Genomic DNA, 16,404 nt, shown 5'->3' on the forward strand with positions numbered 1-16,404 from the left:
ACTAGAAAGAGAGCTTTTTATGACTTTATAAAGTCAAGAAAACTGTTTCTATCCTTTCTCATATTGTCTGGAAACATCCTATCTTTTCTTCTCCAATAAGATTTATGTTATTTTTCCTTTTTTACTAAGAAAGCAACACACTCCCGTCTTAAAAATCACCAGGAACTTCAAGTTACTCTGAATGTCAGTGTACTTTCAACATACTTACAGGATACATTCCTCATATGTAGTTATGTGTGTATGTCACCTCGGTATTAGGTCTGCCATTCTAATTTAGCTAGATATATGGTGCCCATGACTTTAAAATTGGAGATTCAAGCTTCTGTGTATTTGAAACAAAGAACAGATCTATTATTTGCATAAAGTAGCATAAGATGTCTGTGAGAGAAAGGTTTAGCATTTCTCCTACCCCACAAATTCAGCAAAGGATCATTTTCAGGAGGTCTTAATAGCTTTTTCTTTTGATTTCATCTACAGAACACCTAAATTATCATTTGCAAAAAAGACTGTTTACAATAAATAACTTCAAGACATTTGTGCAAATGACTGCCTGGGCCCAAACTTAATTTCCAATCTGAAGAAAAGTTTTCAGTAAAAACTGTTCAGAGATAGGCTATCCACTTAAATAACGCTACTTTCCAAAATCATTTTTATCTTGTTCATTCCAATTGGAGTTTTGGAGAGCCAAAGGAAGAAGAAAATTTTAGGTAACTGGAGAGTATCCCTATGACTGTGTAACTCTACTCTCTGGATATGCTGCCTGTTTCTCCTTGCCTCTGCTAGGTAGAAGGAAGGACAAGAATTCTGCTTTAATCCAGTTCTACCCTCTGCTTAACACACTGAATCCTGTTACATCAGCAACAAGACACCTATGATTTCTTAACAAAATAATTAACCATTTGATTTCTTACTAGGCAGTGATAATAATGCACAAAAGAGGATCTTCAGTTTCTATAGAATACTACAAATGTATACATACACAACATCTGGCTCATGGATTTCTTGCAGCAGAGGTGATGTTTTTTTTCTGTTTCTAGAGGAAAGACAGTATATTCCAGGAAAGAAATGTAGAAAGTCCAAATTCCAATCTTACTTAAACACATACATGGAAACATAGCACACAGAAAATGGAAAAAAATAAGTGACTGTGTTTTCTAATGATGTGTGATGGTGGGACACCCACCATTACCACACAAGGTAATGCTAATGAATACAGAGAGTTATTTTTCATAAATCCCATTTTGATAAAGACATTACAAGTTGATAAACACATTACAACTTTCCACATGTTCTGGAAAGTCTGAGGCAAACTGGTAATTCTTACTCCTATTTTTCAAATTCTTTTATTCTAACTGAATATTATGTTTGTCAGAGAAATTTCAAATGTCTTAGAAATAATTTTTTCACTCCTTGTGGAGCTGGATTTTATTGATCGAATTTGTTCTTAGCAATGGTTTACACAAGCATCATCATTTATTGATGCTGCCTGGACACATGTCGGAGTCTGTACTTCAGAAAGATACATCATTCCTTTGTTTCAATTAATTATGTTTTCATTAATACAGTAAAGCAATCAACTATTAATTTAGTTTTCTACTTTTAATTTGACATTTACAACATTTATTTCTCAGTTCCTGAACTAAAGTTTAATTCCTTTTTCAAAACAAAAACCCAGTCCCTTCCACCCCCCATTTATTCTGCATATTCCTCAATGTGTGTCCAGGGCAATTCAAACTGTTTTTCAGCTCACAGAGAAAGCATAAGACAGGCACCTAAAGCGTGAATCTCTTCCTATAAAGCATTGATAAAAAGTCTTATCAAGACATCAATACAGAGGTAGTATAAAATTAGTAGTACCATAGGTAAATCTGTTTGTTCTGTTTAGTCACATAATATTATAAAGATGGTATGAATTCCTACAGTACTACCCAAGCAGTTTACTAATCGGGAGGGTGTCCTTACATCTGCCAGGCTTTGCAGAGGTGGAAACTGAGTAACTCCCTCTGTATGCATTCATTCATTTTTAGCACATCAAAATCAGCCAAGTCTCTTTCTGTCTCTGTCTAGTTAAACATTAAATACTGAACTCCTACCTACACCACAAGTGATGAATTACATTTTTTAAACTATTACTACAAATAGTAACATGCATCTGGTTCCAATGCTTTTTTCTTTCTCCTCTCTGTCAGTCTGAGTCTGTTTGAAATACTGCTGCGCAGTGGAGCACCAACCATAGGGACAGAAGGGATCACCTGAGGACTGAGGGAATATGTACTTTTTGAATCCATACATCATATATTGCAAAAGATAATTGACAACCTCCTTCTGGTATAAATCAAATTCTTGAAGACTCTGTCTCTGCTTTCTTCGCGTGAGAGTCAATCAAACAGAGTACATGGATGTTTACTGTGAGGTTAATCACTAGACAGTAATTGCCTGTCTGTACTGACCAAATAAATCAATTCCATAAAAAAAAAAATTATGAAGAGGTCCTGGATATTGAGCTTAAATAAATATGATTGATTACTTGAATTCTCTCAAAACAACATAAACAATATGATTTCCAGACTAATCTACTGGAAGCAAATTACAAACCATAATTCACTATAATTTCTGATAACGTGGAGAGCAAATGGGATACATCAAAATAGAAAACAAACTTTTCACCATAAAAGGAAACTGTTACAATTCCACCTAATGCCCAACGTAAGTGTTGTTACTAATTGTTGATGTGCAATATATTTATATATTAGATACTAAAAAGGAACAAGACAAGGCCACAGAACTCTTTCTCTAAGATTTGTTTCTTGTTTTATTTGGTACTGTGAAGGTACAAGAACTTACATATGCAAACATCTTTGTCAGCCATATGAATCTAGTTCACCTCCAGTTACCAGGAAAATCCTGTTTCTGCCTTCTTTTGGGGAATATACTGTGGAACTACACTGCAATACACAGATCATGATGTACTCCTGTCTTCCAATGTCATCCTATAATTCTAGAGGCTAATTTTCTACCTTAGGTGTATGTTCAGCTATATTCTTTGCATGTTTGTAAAGCAGAAGTTAGAGGTCTGGTGAGGAACTGAAAATCTAATGGACCATTCTTCATACTGTTCTGCTGCTGTGGACATTACTATTATGGCATATATTTTGTTTTCGTCTGTGGTGGATTTTACATATTAATATGGTAGTTTTAAATGCAGACTATATTAAATGCATCTTCTTCAATTGCTGTTTGCTAAATTATAGAGTTTATTTATGTTACATAATTAATCTGTGGAACTTGATACTTCAAAATATTTTTGAAGCCAACAATAAATGGATTAAAAAATAATCAGACTAATGGAAAACAGGTTAATTGGTAACCACGGCACATGACGATTGAGATCAGGAAGTTCTTGAACTATAAACTACAGAAAGCTGGGAGAGAATACCAGAGGAAGAATGTTACCGTGCTTCAGCCATGTGCTGTTCGAACACTACCCCTTACATACTATCACCCAGTTGCAATGGTCTCACTGGGCTAGAGCTACTGCTATTGGGTTGTAGCTACAGCTGTTATGTCGCAAGGCATCTAACCACATGAAGTATGATAGACTTAATGATCTTATTTTCTGTTAGAGGTAGCGCTTGCTGAAGCTACCTGTTCCTTGTCCACATTTTCCATTCAAAAACAAGACTTACCCACAAGCTTTTGCAGTAGACCAAAACTCAGACTTGTTCAAAATGTTACACATACTACTGTGCAGTATTCAGGACAGCTTTGATGTATCAACCATTCATATCTAGGCACACAACAAAGTTTTGTGCAAAAGCGGTTTATGTAGGTGTAATGACTCAAATACGCACAAATCAAATCACAATATTCAATGTTTTTTCTAAATATTAGAGATAGCAAGAGCCTGTAATTACCTGTAACTGTTAATTCCGTAGTTCTTCTGACAACAAAGAATCCATATTTTAACTCACAAGTGTAATTTCCAATGTCATCCTCTCTAACTTCCCGAATGACAAGAGTGTCCTTTTTAAACACAATACTTGATCTCCACGTCTTTGACTTGCATTCCTGTTTAAAGATAATATAACACTTCAGTGACTATGTTCTTACACTTAAATTGGACCACTGTTGACAATGCTTCTCAAAGCCAAGAAGGCTAGGCAAGAGCTCAGGCTAGTTATGAGCTTTACATACACTAAATATCTAAAAATCCAGTTCAGTTAAGTGTTGATTAAAAAGAAAAAAGACTATAGAATTTTATCAGCTGACTTAATATTTGCCCTCTGACAAGAAAAAGAAGAGGAGTTGATTCCTTTGGTGGTTTTCTTTTGACATTAGTTTGCTGAGGGGCTCCTAATTCATTTACTTATTTGCCATTACACTTATATCTGTGATCCATGACTGTTATATTACCAGTAGCTACTGGTTGCAGGGCAGATTTTTTTTTATTTACTTATTTTTTAAGAAAATTATAATTTAAAAAAGTAGAGAAACAGAAGATGAGAATGAGGAGAAATGAGGTTAAGTTATATATTGTTTTCCAAAAACATCTTAGAATCAAAGCTCTCTGAACTCTTAGCAAAAAGGTGAGTTTTGTAGATACAAAAATTAGTATTTCAATCTTTACTAACTAAACATTACTTTTTATGCTATAATAGAGAATGTACATTTTTGCATGCATGTTTCTTAGCTCCCTAAAATGATTAACTTATTTTCACTTAATTAACCTAGGTACTATTTGAAATAGCTTTGAATATTTTTAGCGCTTCTAGGTTTTCTAATTTTTTTGATTGCAAACCAGTATATTTATAAGCTATTAGAAGAAGGGATTGGTACTTTTCATAAGAAAAATGTCTTTTGGTGAACTGTCACAAAATATTTTACTTGATTATCTTAGCATAATCATTGTTTATACAGTAAGAGCTTTTTTAAAACTTTAAAGTATAAGAGGTTGTTTGAGCCCATTCACACAAATACTGTCAATGACTCTTAAAAAACCAGTCTTCTGAGCTCTTGTTTAAGAAGCCAGCCATAGTTTTAAATTTGATAAAATTTCAGGTATATATCGTATTACAAACACAAAATCCAAGATGAGTATAAGCAAATAATTGGTTACACACCTCCCATCTTAGACATACATAGGCAGTTAATTCTGCCAGAATCCTTCTAGGCCAGAAGTTTTTACTTATTAGATAGCATAGTCTTGTGTATCATATTTAAATGCATTTGTATAATCAAGCAAATTATCAGACTTTGCATACCAGCACATAGTTTAATAGGACTTCCTATATACATAGACTTGTGTAGACATCTGTGTAGACAAAATACACAGAATCTAAATTTCAAATTTACTGAACTGTTTGGGGACTTTAAATTGTGTGCATTACACTGCTGAGGTACTGAGTAGTTCCTGCAGATAGTAAGAAACCCAGAATTCAATCTGCTCTTTATGGAAGCTCTAGTGAGTTGCCCACAGCCAGCACTATTTGCAGGAACCTGGCCCTTAAGTAATGATCTAGAAATCAGTACACAATATTGAAATAAAGTTATTGATAAAAACAATGAAATCACTGATATTTGCAAGCAAAAGCTAATATGAAAGGCCAAAGTTTTGGAAGTCTTTGCTGAATTTTATGCTGCAAAATTAAGCCATTCATTCAGATAACAGCACGCATAGCTATCCTATTTATATTTTCCAAATAGATTTTGTGTCTGAGTTTTTAGAAACACACTCTTTAGCCTGGTATAGCACAAGCAGTTGCTGTATAAGCAGCTCACATGGCTTTACCTTAGCATATCAATCCAGCCCAGACTGGTAACACTTTTTTTTTTAGCTCTCTTGTTAGCAGACAGCTGCCAATTCTTTGTAACTTCCATAAATGGATATTAAGAAAACACCAGCTCTAAAGTTTACTAAAGGAAGCATTTGAATCTCTCTCTCTCTCACTTAGTTCGTTCTTTTCTGTCCTCGACTCTGTTGTCTGTTCTTAACAAATCTTAAAACAATCTAAGCTTCATATCATATTTAGATCATGAAAATCACCAGAACATTGCATAATATCTTGTTGAAGGTTAAAATCGTTTGCATTCCTTACCTTATACCACAGAATTTCAGGCTCCCTAAATGGAAATAAAAAATCCTCAATTTCAGGGCATGAGATTTCCTTGCTTTTGCTAAGTTCAGCTTTTTCAAAATATTTCATCTTTGAATTGTAGCAGAGTCCAGTGTCATTTTCACCCACCGTCAGCGAAATGGACACTTTCATACAGTATGTTGAGTTTCTGCAATGCAATAAAAATAGAAATAAAAGTCTAATATGAAAAAAAAAGTCAATGTATATGACATAGGTTTTAAGTCATTATTTTCATCTCAAGCATAAGATAGAAATTCAGACATTGTATTTTGTTTGTATTTTATAGCTCTTCATGACAATTTTACTTTTCTCAGCCATTAACTACAATATTTAGAAGGTGTTGGCTTTACTCTGTGACTAAAGGGTTACCTCTCCCTTTTGTCAAACTCCTTCTAACGTTACTGTCCTTACTGTATATTTGAGGACAATTTCTCCAAAAGCAAATACACAATAAAAGCTCTGTGCATTTACCAGTGAAACTAGACAACCAGCTTGCTGACGGACACCATTACGACAGCTCTCAGGGGTGAACAGATCATGTTGCAGTACCACAGGCAAATGCCAAATTGGAACTTGGACACCACACCGAGCGCCACCTACACATCACATCTGAGCATGCTTTGATGTAGAAGTGGTAACCTTTTTGCAGCCTTTAATTAAAATGAATCTTGTGACCCTTCCAATTATAGAATAAAGGATGTTTTAGCCTAACGGACTGATAACTTGTTTACCTTAGCCTTCAATATCCATACTCCCAGGCCAAAATACTGCTTCTGCATTACCTACAGTCTTTATTAGTTTGGGCTCTCTCCTGAAACTTGTTACTTCCTGTGCTGCTGGATGTTGATAAGCCAGGCAGACAGAGACTAGGGAACATTGCCTTCCTTCCCACATTTCACTGTGCACTTTAATTAGGCTCAAAGACAAGATTACTTGAAATGATTTATTATTTTTTTTCATTTGAGTTTCCGGGCTGGCAGCAAATGAGTGTGTAAAGTTGAGTACTCCCCAGGAACACGCTGTGACAATGCAAGGCTTCTCTCCTACTGTTTTGTAAATGCATTTGACCTCTGATCTGCTGAAAGAGGATCCTGCAGAGAGCACATTCATTTTCTTATTTCCATTCTCAGACTCTATGAGCTGATTGCTGATTTACCACATTCTTGTGTTTATCGGACATGGCAAAATCTCAAAGTTGGCTATATTTTCTCCTTCTCTTTAGATTTCTTAATATCTGTTTCCTTAAGAACAAAGAATAAGAGGAACTTCATTCAGAGAATTCTATAGTCCAATGTTCTAGAGAAAAATCTAAATCTAAAAAGAAAGATATTAGAAATTGGAGAATATTCTTAGAAATGTAAATTCTGGAATGGAATGGCCCTTAGCTATCCAGCTAATTCATGGACTTGTAAGGAAAACAAACACAAAATTACTTCCTTATAATGAAGCTATAAGTATCATTTATTACCCCATTCAAGAATCTGGCTGTATAAAGCAAATAAAGTTGTTTAAACTTTATGCAAAGCAGAGAATGCATCCACTGGATATGGATCACTCTTGCTGCTTTTGAGCTGTTTAAGAGCTGTGGCTTGAGAACATCATAAAAAGTTACCTAAGTCAGTTTTTCCAAATCGGTAATATTCTCTTCCTCTGTTCTTGAGATACATATCCCTTGGAAATAGGGAGAAGGTCTAAACAATCCATCCAGCTCTGGGGGTCAAGAGTATATTAACTAGATGAGAAGACTCCACTATTGGATGATAGGGAGCAATACATAGTGAGGTACTAGCTATTTAATTTGCACATTTAAATATTCTCTTTTATTCCTTTCCATGTGTTTGAGCATTATGTTGTGTTCATATTACTGAATCTCATGATTTTAAAATTTCTCGAAGGAGCTTGGAGGGAAAAAAAAAAAACAAAAAACCCACTTAACTGTCATCCCATGCTCTGAAGAAGCAAGCTAAGTAAAATTATCATATAAGTTTTTTTGTCTTCCTTCAGTATTCAGAGTGAATTGACCAAAAAATCTGATTTATGTTTTGGTCTACTAACAGCTCTGTTCTGAAACAGTGGCAATGTCAATTGCCAGAGCTGGCATTCCTTCTGAGGCACATCCAGGTTTCCATCGCAACAGCAGATTCTTTACGAGATGCAGCTTAGGCTTCCTGGTCCATAAGAAGAGAGATATTTTGGAAATATCTCAGAATGTTTAAACCCATTGTTTGAACAGGATGTTGGTATTTAATGACTCAGTTGTGTGTGTGTCTGTGATTTGAGTCCTATAGATATAAACCTCCTGCAGACGGAAGCACAAATTGACTGGGCTTTAAGGTAATTATGTTCTAAACTGTCAGATATAAGGTACTGAAACATTTTGGGCGGATACGTTGTCAGCTGAGTTCCCTAACAGAATTTTCTCTCAAAAGCCAAAAATATCATCAAAAGAACTTAAAGGTCTGGATGTCCCCTGGTGACACAGACTTTCCTATTGTGACTTTAAATACTAACTGCACTGTCAGTCTGACTCATTTTGTACGCTGTGTCAGAAACCAAGGCTGTTGGGATGAAACAAAGCCCAAAAAGAATTATATAAAAGGCAGAGCAACACAAACAGTATGAGCAAAGGAAAACAATTTAATGGCCTCACAGAACAGAAAAAGAGAAAGAAAATTAAACAGAAGAAAGACAAGATGAGTTTGCTGATTACAGCTGGAGCATGATGGATACAGTTGATGTGGACCCCCTCAGCTAGCAGAAAATGTAGGAGGCAGCAGAGCCCTCCAGCAAGTATGCATATACTGCAGAAGGTAATAAAAGTTCATGTGTTAGAACTAAGAAAATTTTCAATATGTCTCTTACTGGAGGCACCAGATCAATCAACCAAACAAACAAACCAACCTATGTCATGAGTTCAAGGAAATATTATAGGTCAATGGAAACTCAATGTTACATTCATTATTAAGAGAAAATGCTACAGTCAGTTTTTTTCCTTTTATTCTCCAGTGTGGTTCAAACTGTGGACCTTTATCACTAGGCAGCTACACTTCAAAGCAGTACCAGTCTAAAACCACAAATCTGCAACAGCTACTTAAGTAAAGTTCAGGCAATGAAAATCACACAGCTTATGAATACATTGTAGAGGGTTTACTAGAACTGTATGTGTTTCCTCTTGTCCACAAGACTAACTTGCTTATGAGGACTAGGAAAATATTCATCCACCTGTTACCACTGATGAACAAAAAGTATTTCATATGGTACAACAGAGGCTGCTCCAGTGTTTGACATGGACCCATGCAGCCATCTTCACCCTAACATGTAATTTATCCACTACTTGTCTATAAATGTTAAAGTAAAAACAATATGGCAACAGTATCTACTTAATATATTGATTCTGTTATAGGTCTTTTATTTTTGTAGCCATTTATCATCTTTAAAATTTTAGCACCCAGTATGTGTGATTGAATCCTGTGATAACGATAGGACAGAAAAACAGAAAAAAGGCTTAAATTCTCAATGACTTCTATATCCCAGTAGTAGTTGCTCTGTTGCCCAGCTTCCCACAGTTCCCTTGAATCAATGGTTCACCTTTTCTTATCTGATATTATTTAACCTCTTGGTTGTACAGCAGCCATGTGAAAGCATACAGAGCACTGACTAACAGGAGTCTGTTTAAATAAGAACAGAAGACTTCTGCTTTTCACCCTTTTCTCTGCTAAAAATGACATCCACCTCACCAGTTCATCAGTACCTATTTCACCTTAATGTTAGTTGGTCTGCAACTGTCATAAATGTAGGTTCATATAGGAAATCTGTCTATGGGATACCTTGATATTCAGCCCCTGTGATACAGAAGAGTGTGACAGAGTGAAGAGTGGAAAAGCTTTACGCAGAGAACTAAAAGAACATGTGTGCTGGTTTTGGCTGGGATGAAGATACTATGAAGAAAATTAACTCTATCCCAGCCAAAACCAGCACAACATGCTTAAGTTTGAGTTTAAGTTTCTTTTGTAAAGAAAACAAAAGTACGGTTGAGTAAAGAGGAGATATTGATGAAAAGTAGAAAAATGTAGGTTAAAAAAACACAAATACAGCCACATTACAAAATCTCTTCCTTCTCCAGACAGTGACCCAGAAGTCATACCAACACCCTGAAGACTCTGCTTAATTCATGACCCAAGTAAGTATTTTCTAAAATAAGATAAATTGTTATTTACAGTCCTCTGAGATTCTCAATTACTATATACAGGTATATCTTCCTTAAATTAAATGGAATTATAGTAACTTGTAATAGACGGGTCTATGCAATACTTTACTCTTACAATCAAATTCATTAGGTAGACTGATTTTTGAAAAGCTTAGGATTACAATTAACTATTTCTACAAAACAAACTTAAAACTTGAAATAATTATTAGCAACTGAAACTGTTTTATGACTATCACTCATTCATCAGCTCAAGGAATTGCAGTATTTGTTGCTATTTAAAAACTTCATTCTTCATATTATGCAATTAGAAATTAAAGTGACCCAGTAGAGTAAAAATTGTCATCTACCTATGTAAGCCATGCTTTAACATCAGTATAATTACCAACAACAATAACATTATTAAAAGGTTTTCTTCAACTGAGCTTTTTTGCTGAAGAACCTCCTAACATTTTGAAGAAAAATATTTCTTTTCCTTTCTCTGTTCCTTTTCTCTGCTTGAATTGACATCCACTTCAGGATGTTCTTTCTTTGAGAGGTAGGCTGGAAAATACACATAAGCATTTCATGTTTTTTTCTTAATTGAAGAGAAGGTGGTCCAAGTAGAAGAAAACAAAGGAATAACTCTTGCATTTTAGGTATCTAGTCCAGAAACATGTCCCATCTTATTCATGTGGATCTCTACACAAAGGTAAAAAAAAAAAAAGGCAACAACAAAAAAACACGTAAAGGAAAGACTGTGTGGAAAATTGTGGGACTGTCCTGCTAAAGTATCTGTCTCCATTGTTGTTCATGTCTAGCAAAACAAAGACTCTTGTGAAGTTTATCACACAATTCCTATGATGCCAACAGTGCCCAAAGATCTACAGACTACCAGGATGCACAGGTAAAATTCTCTAAATATTTTCAAGGTCTTAGCTTTTGAGTATTTTTTCATAACTGGAAAGGCAAAGATGTACATATTTCACATCTAGGTATTTTTCTTTTAATCAAGCATTGTGATTATGAGAATATCCCAGAAGATACACTTTTGATCACTACCAGTCAATCAAGTAGCAAAGAAAATATGAGCTGTTAACAAGAATCATGAATGGTGAATGGACCTGCAAATACAGAAGTTTCACTGACTAATATAAGGCTGAGATCTTGTCTATTAAAATACTTGTGAAGTGGTCCCTTATTGAGTACAAATGATAAAAGCGTACAAATGTTAAAAGCATATCTAAAATCTTATTTCAAATGGATTTTTTTCTTTTTTTTTCAAGAAAAAAAGGCAGAAGTCTGTTCCATAATCCAAAATATCCATGAATAGCAATAGATCAACTTGTCAAACTTCAGACAAAAGTCTTTACAAAGAATAACTTTGAGAAGTTTAAAGAAGGCAGAACTTTAGGAGTAGAGAGCTGGAGGATGAGTTTGCTTTAGTAAGATTAGATTATCTTTGTTGGTTGTTTTAATTTCTTTGGGGGTTTCCAAAAGCTTTGCATTTACAAAGACATGACAAAAACATCCTTCTGTTTCATAAAATCAGGTTATTAATCTTCTCCTCTAATACTAACCATCTAACACATAATATTAATTCAGTCTTAGAAGCAAGTCTTAAAAAACAATTTGACAAATAAATAAGACAGGACATTGGAAAACTCTTCACAGCAGCCTGTGAAGACAGATTTCACACACAGCTGAAAATTAACTTTGCCTTATTCTGCCCCATGTGAAATAATACAAGGAATATGGATTAACCATATTTTTCCAGAAAAATAGGAAACTTTTTCTTCATGTTTACGGCATCAATATATATCTCCCTTCTCTTTTTAAAGGTAAGTATACAAAAATCTCTTGTAGATGATTTATACTTTTTTTTTCCTTTTTGTAGTTCTCAGCAGATTTCATGTATTTTTTCCCCTGCATTTTTCATTCTATGCTATATTTCACCTGTTAAACAAGAATTGATTACATGGAAAGCATCTCCTTTAAACTTGGTAAAACACCAAGCATAAATGAGAAGAAAAAGGGATGGATTTATCACTTTGCAGAGAAAAAAATATAAATCTCTGAAAAATGTCATTTGACCAAGCAAGTTTTCATTTAACAGTAATAGGGAGAAAAAAACACACACAAAACCCCAAAAATCAACTTCTGAGCCATTGAAAAAAATTATCAACTATTTTTTTTAAATAAAAAATTAATAGTCTAGGCAGATAACCAACAAAATAGTGGAAATAAACCTCTTACAGATTACATATTGAGTCACTGGATTAAATTCTTTGTCAGGTAGGTAATAGACAATAGTAAACATTATACTTCCAGGCTAAAAAAAATATTTAAAAAGAGAGTGGTATATAAAAGATATGCATGTTTTTTTCATTTGGCTTTGCCTTGCATTTGTGTGTTGCATGTGAGCCCACTGAACAGATGAAATCAGGAACATTCTGCATATCACCTTCATACTTTACCTTTTGCCAGGCTACTGAGGTTTCCGTGCCACTGGAAGATACAGAATGCCATAACATTGGCTGTGGGTTGTATGTATATATCTTTTGCCCTCTTATGGAAACCATCTAGGGGCAGCAACTTATACATTGTCACAAGAAAAATCAGGGAAGGAAATTATTCCAATATATCTAAATTCTACCATGTCAAATATCTCCAAGACTTTTTTGACCTTCATATAAGATATTGCAATTATATTTTCATACACTTACATATGCTTAAGCAAGGTCTAAAATAACTCTTGAAAATAAACACTGGTCAGAACTGACGGTTGCAGTAGTGCCAACACCATTTTGAAATTAATACCTTCATTTGCCACCATGCAAAGAAACCTGTTTCTGCTTTCCCTATCATTCTAGTAAGCAAGCTATTAAGAACAAAGAAACAAAAAATACACACAGGCACAGATGAGAAATTCTAGGCAGTAACATCAAAAATCTCAGTGGTTTTTATGTAATATCTTAACTCCAGATTTTTTTGCATACTGCTGTACATAGTCCAATGTGGTATCTGTTAATCCAATACAGAAGTGTCATTGCATTTGCACAACATGAAAATAAAACAACTTATTACATTAGGAAATTAAAAAAAGATACGTGTATTTTAATTCCTCGTGTTACATTAAATTTTGTGTATAACTTTGTTATAACATGTAGCACATAAAAAAATAAAAGCCAGTGTAAGTTCTAAATAAAAACAAACTAAAGAAAAGGGGGAGGTGACAAAATTGCTAGAAGTCTCACAGTCAGCATAATGTTCAATGTTTAATAGTTGTTAATATGCTAGAAACTCAACCAAGTTGCTAACTTCTGTGTCTAGGAGCAGAAGAACAATTAATCTGAATTAACTTTGTTTCATTTTTGATACAGATAGATAATGAAGACAATCATCACAGAATACTAGCAATTGCTAATAATACATCACTAATAGGTTTTCTTCCATTAATTGCCACTGACTAGTGATACCTGTACTGAGTTACTGAATGTAGCTATATTTAAAGCAGCAACAGATCTATTTCATCTGAATTTAGTTAAATTCAAATGCTACAATATTATTAATAAATTTTCCATACATACACAAATGTATCCTAGCTCTAATTCTGTCTGACTTGCCACATTTGTGTAGGAACGTTAAATTTAAAAGAGCCTAAAGCAGCAATACTGACCGTCTACTGATTTAGAGATTTGTGTTGTAGCAGTCAAGAGCCTGTGGGACAGGGAGAGTCAGAAACTAAGAATCTTAATATTTTAAAAAGATTTTTTTTTTCCTTCATGATGTCTAATCTCAGATTTTATCTATTCTCAATCAGTCTATCTGTCATGATATGATTGATGATTGCTTTGGGAAAATGGCCACCTGTATTGGCTAAACTAACTGTGCTTTAACTCACTTATCACATGATTCTTTTGGGGGGTTTCTTTTGTCCTTTTTTTTTTTTTCCTGAACAGGGGAATAAGAAGCGCTGACAAGCTAGTCAGTTAATTGTTCCTTAATCTGTCCAGTCTCAAATATTCAGAAGTGTAAAATTAGTTAGAACCTTGTCGTGGTTTAACCTACATATAAGTGACACTTTTCATTTACCTATTTTATTCAATAGATTTTCAAGCACTAAAAAAATCAGATCTAAAACATACAAAACACAAAAACAGGAAGCAAGAAGCTGTTTGGGGATTTTTATTTAAGACAACAAATCCATTTAAATCAAATTTATCTGAAAAAAATTAAATTAGCAGATAAGCTCTCAGATAGAAAAGAACAGGAGGAGGAGGAAGAGGAGTCACAAGGGGGAAAGCAGACAAGAGAACACACACAGAGCAAGAACAGTTTCTCTAAACTTTAACACTTACTATATTGACATCTACATTTGAAGGAATTGCTTAGCGAACTAGGTACTTAAAGCATAATTTCTTTATAAAATAGAACTCTAAAATGGGCCAGATGGGTTACTCTTATGAAACTCCGCTTTTTTCCTGCATTGGATAAAACCTGGTAATTGTCAATCTCCTTTTCAGACTCACCAGAGAGAACTCAGCGGTGGATTTATACAGCTCGGTGCTCCACAGGCAGGATCCCTCATGAGCCCTATTCATGACAGAAAGAGGGAAACTGGGACTCTATCTGTTACTTGTTCACTCTGGTGCTTTGCCATGCGTACCCTTCACCGGCAGGATAATTCAGGGGAGTGTACAGCTTATACTGAAGACACACTGTCTTTGGGACTAGAAAGAAGTGCTCTTTGGAAAGTCCTCACCACCCCCCTGAGGAGGGAATTTTAACCCAACGCTTGTTTTGTTTCGTTGTAGAGTGCAGCCAACTTGCTTTCTGTGTGAAGAAGCAGTTCCTCTCATCAAAGGCGTTCACAATAAGACTATCTTCATCTAGTACACAAAGGCAGCATTTGAAGGAGGGATGAGCAGGGCAAATAGACCTCTGTTGATCCTGGCATTGATCATCAGGCACAACAACATCTTTCTACAGTTCTAAATAAGGTGCAAAGGAACCACAGTACAATAACGGTACCAGCCAAATGCAGCAAGACCCACTAACAATGTTTTTCATATAAGACAGCAGTATTAAGTCTTTGCATTCCTCTGCATACCCTTTATTTCTCCTTCATTTTCAAGGGATGTAATACTTGTAGTATATGGCCTGTTATGACACTGGATTTTTGCAGGGGTTATTAAACACGATGACTAATCAGGAAGTTAACTGGCAGCACAGCAGACATCATTTCAGTGTACATCATGACAGCAAATTCATATTTTACCCTTTCAGTAGCATTACTAGAAAAACTGCAAGCTTTGTATTAATAGAGATCAGTTGTTTGTACTGAGTTATGCTATAGTATTATGCTATTTACCAGGGTGAACAAACTGAAGAGCAAACAGGAAGCAAAAAAATCTCTTTATGTTTCCCCTTATCATATAAGCTGAGTTGGGAAAGTAATTTTACTTCCAACTCCTCCTAAACCAGACATTAAAAAAGAAATTCTGGTAAATGCTTTTCTTCACATATTTTAAATTTTAATATGTAAACTTGGCCACTGATGTCAATACCCACTTTCTATAAATGGTCCATCCATTTGGGGGGAAAACTTTTGTTGACTTCATTAATTAGTTTTTTCATGTTTTTGTAGACACGATTCAGTCCATTTTCAGTCCAAGTAACTTCTATTAGAGTTATTTGGATGCCTGAAAGCTGGAGAGAAAAGCATTCATTCAAAAGAAAAACAAAAACACATTATTGATAAGCTACTTGTGCTCTTGGCTACTGGCTCCAAAGGCTCTTTGTGAGCTTTATAACTTTTGCATAAAAAAATTTTAAAGCCTTTTGATAGCAGTGGGGTTGTTTGAGGACACGCCTGAGGCCTTGGGCCACATGGCAAGGGAGGAAGGCCAGCGTAACCTACTGCAGCCAGAATTGCTGCCGTGCAGTGAGGTCCCCTTGGTGGCAGGGTCTGATGCCCTCAGCAGTCTGCGGCTTCTAGACCATTTGTTCAGGATAGTAATTTTCAAACTTTTTATGCAAGGTTCCCTTTTGTTGTTTGCTTTCCCCCCCCCCCCAAAACCGGGG

The 16,404-nt window shown here is 35.0% G+C and overlaps 1 protein-coding gene across 1 annotated transcript in view; it reads right to left on the reverse strand.

The window, feature by feature from the left end:
• IL1RAPL1 (interleukin 1 receptor accessory protein like 1) overlaps nt 1–16,404 on the reverse strand; it is a 360,140-nt gene that overhangs the window by 293,261 nt on the left and 50,475 nt on the right. Inside the window, 2 exon segments of the mRNA XM_019473045.1 lie at nt 3,915–4,068; nt 6,096–6,282. Coding sequence (XP_019328590.1) covers nt 3,915–4,068; nt 6,096–6,282 — 341 coding nt within the window.

Source organism: Aptenodytes forsteri, unplaced genomic scaffold (assembly GCF_000699145.1).
Source record: "Aptenodytes forsteri isolate BGI_AS27 unplaced genomic scaffold, ASM69914v1 Scaffold2, whole genome shotgun sequence".
Classification (NCBI taxonomy): domain Eukaryota; kingdom Metazoa; phylum Chordata; class Aves; order Sphenisciformes; family Spheniscidae; genus Aptenodytes; species Aptenodytes forsteri.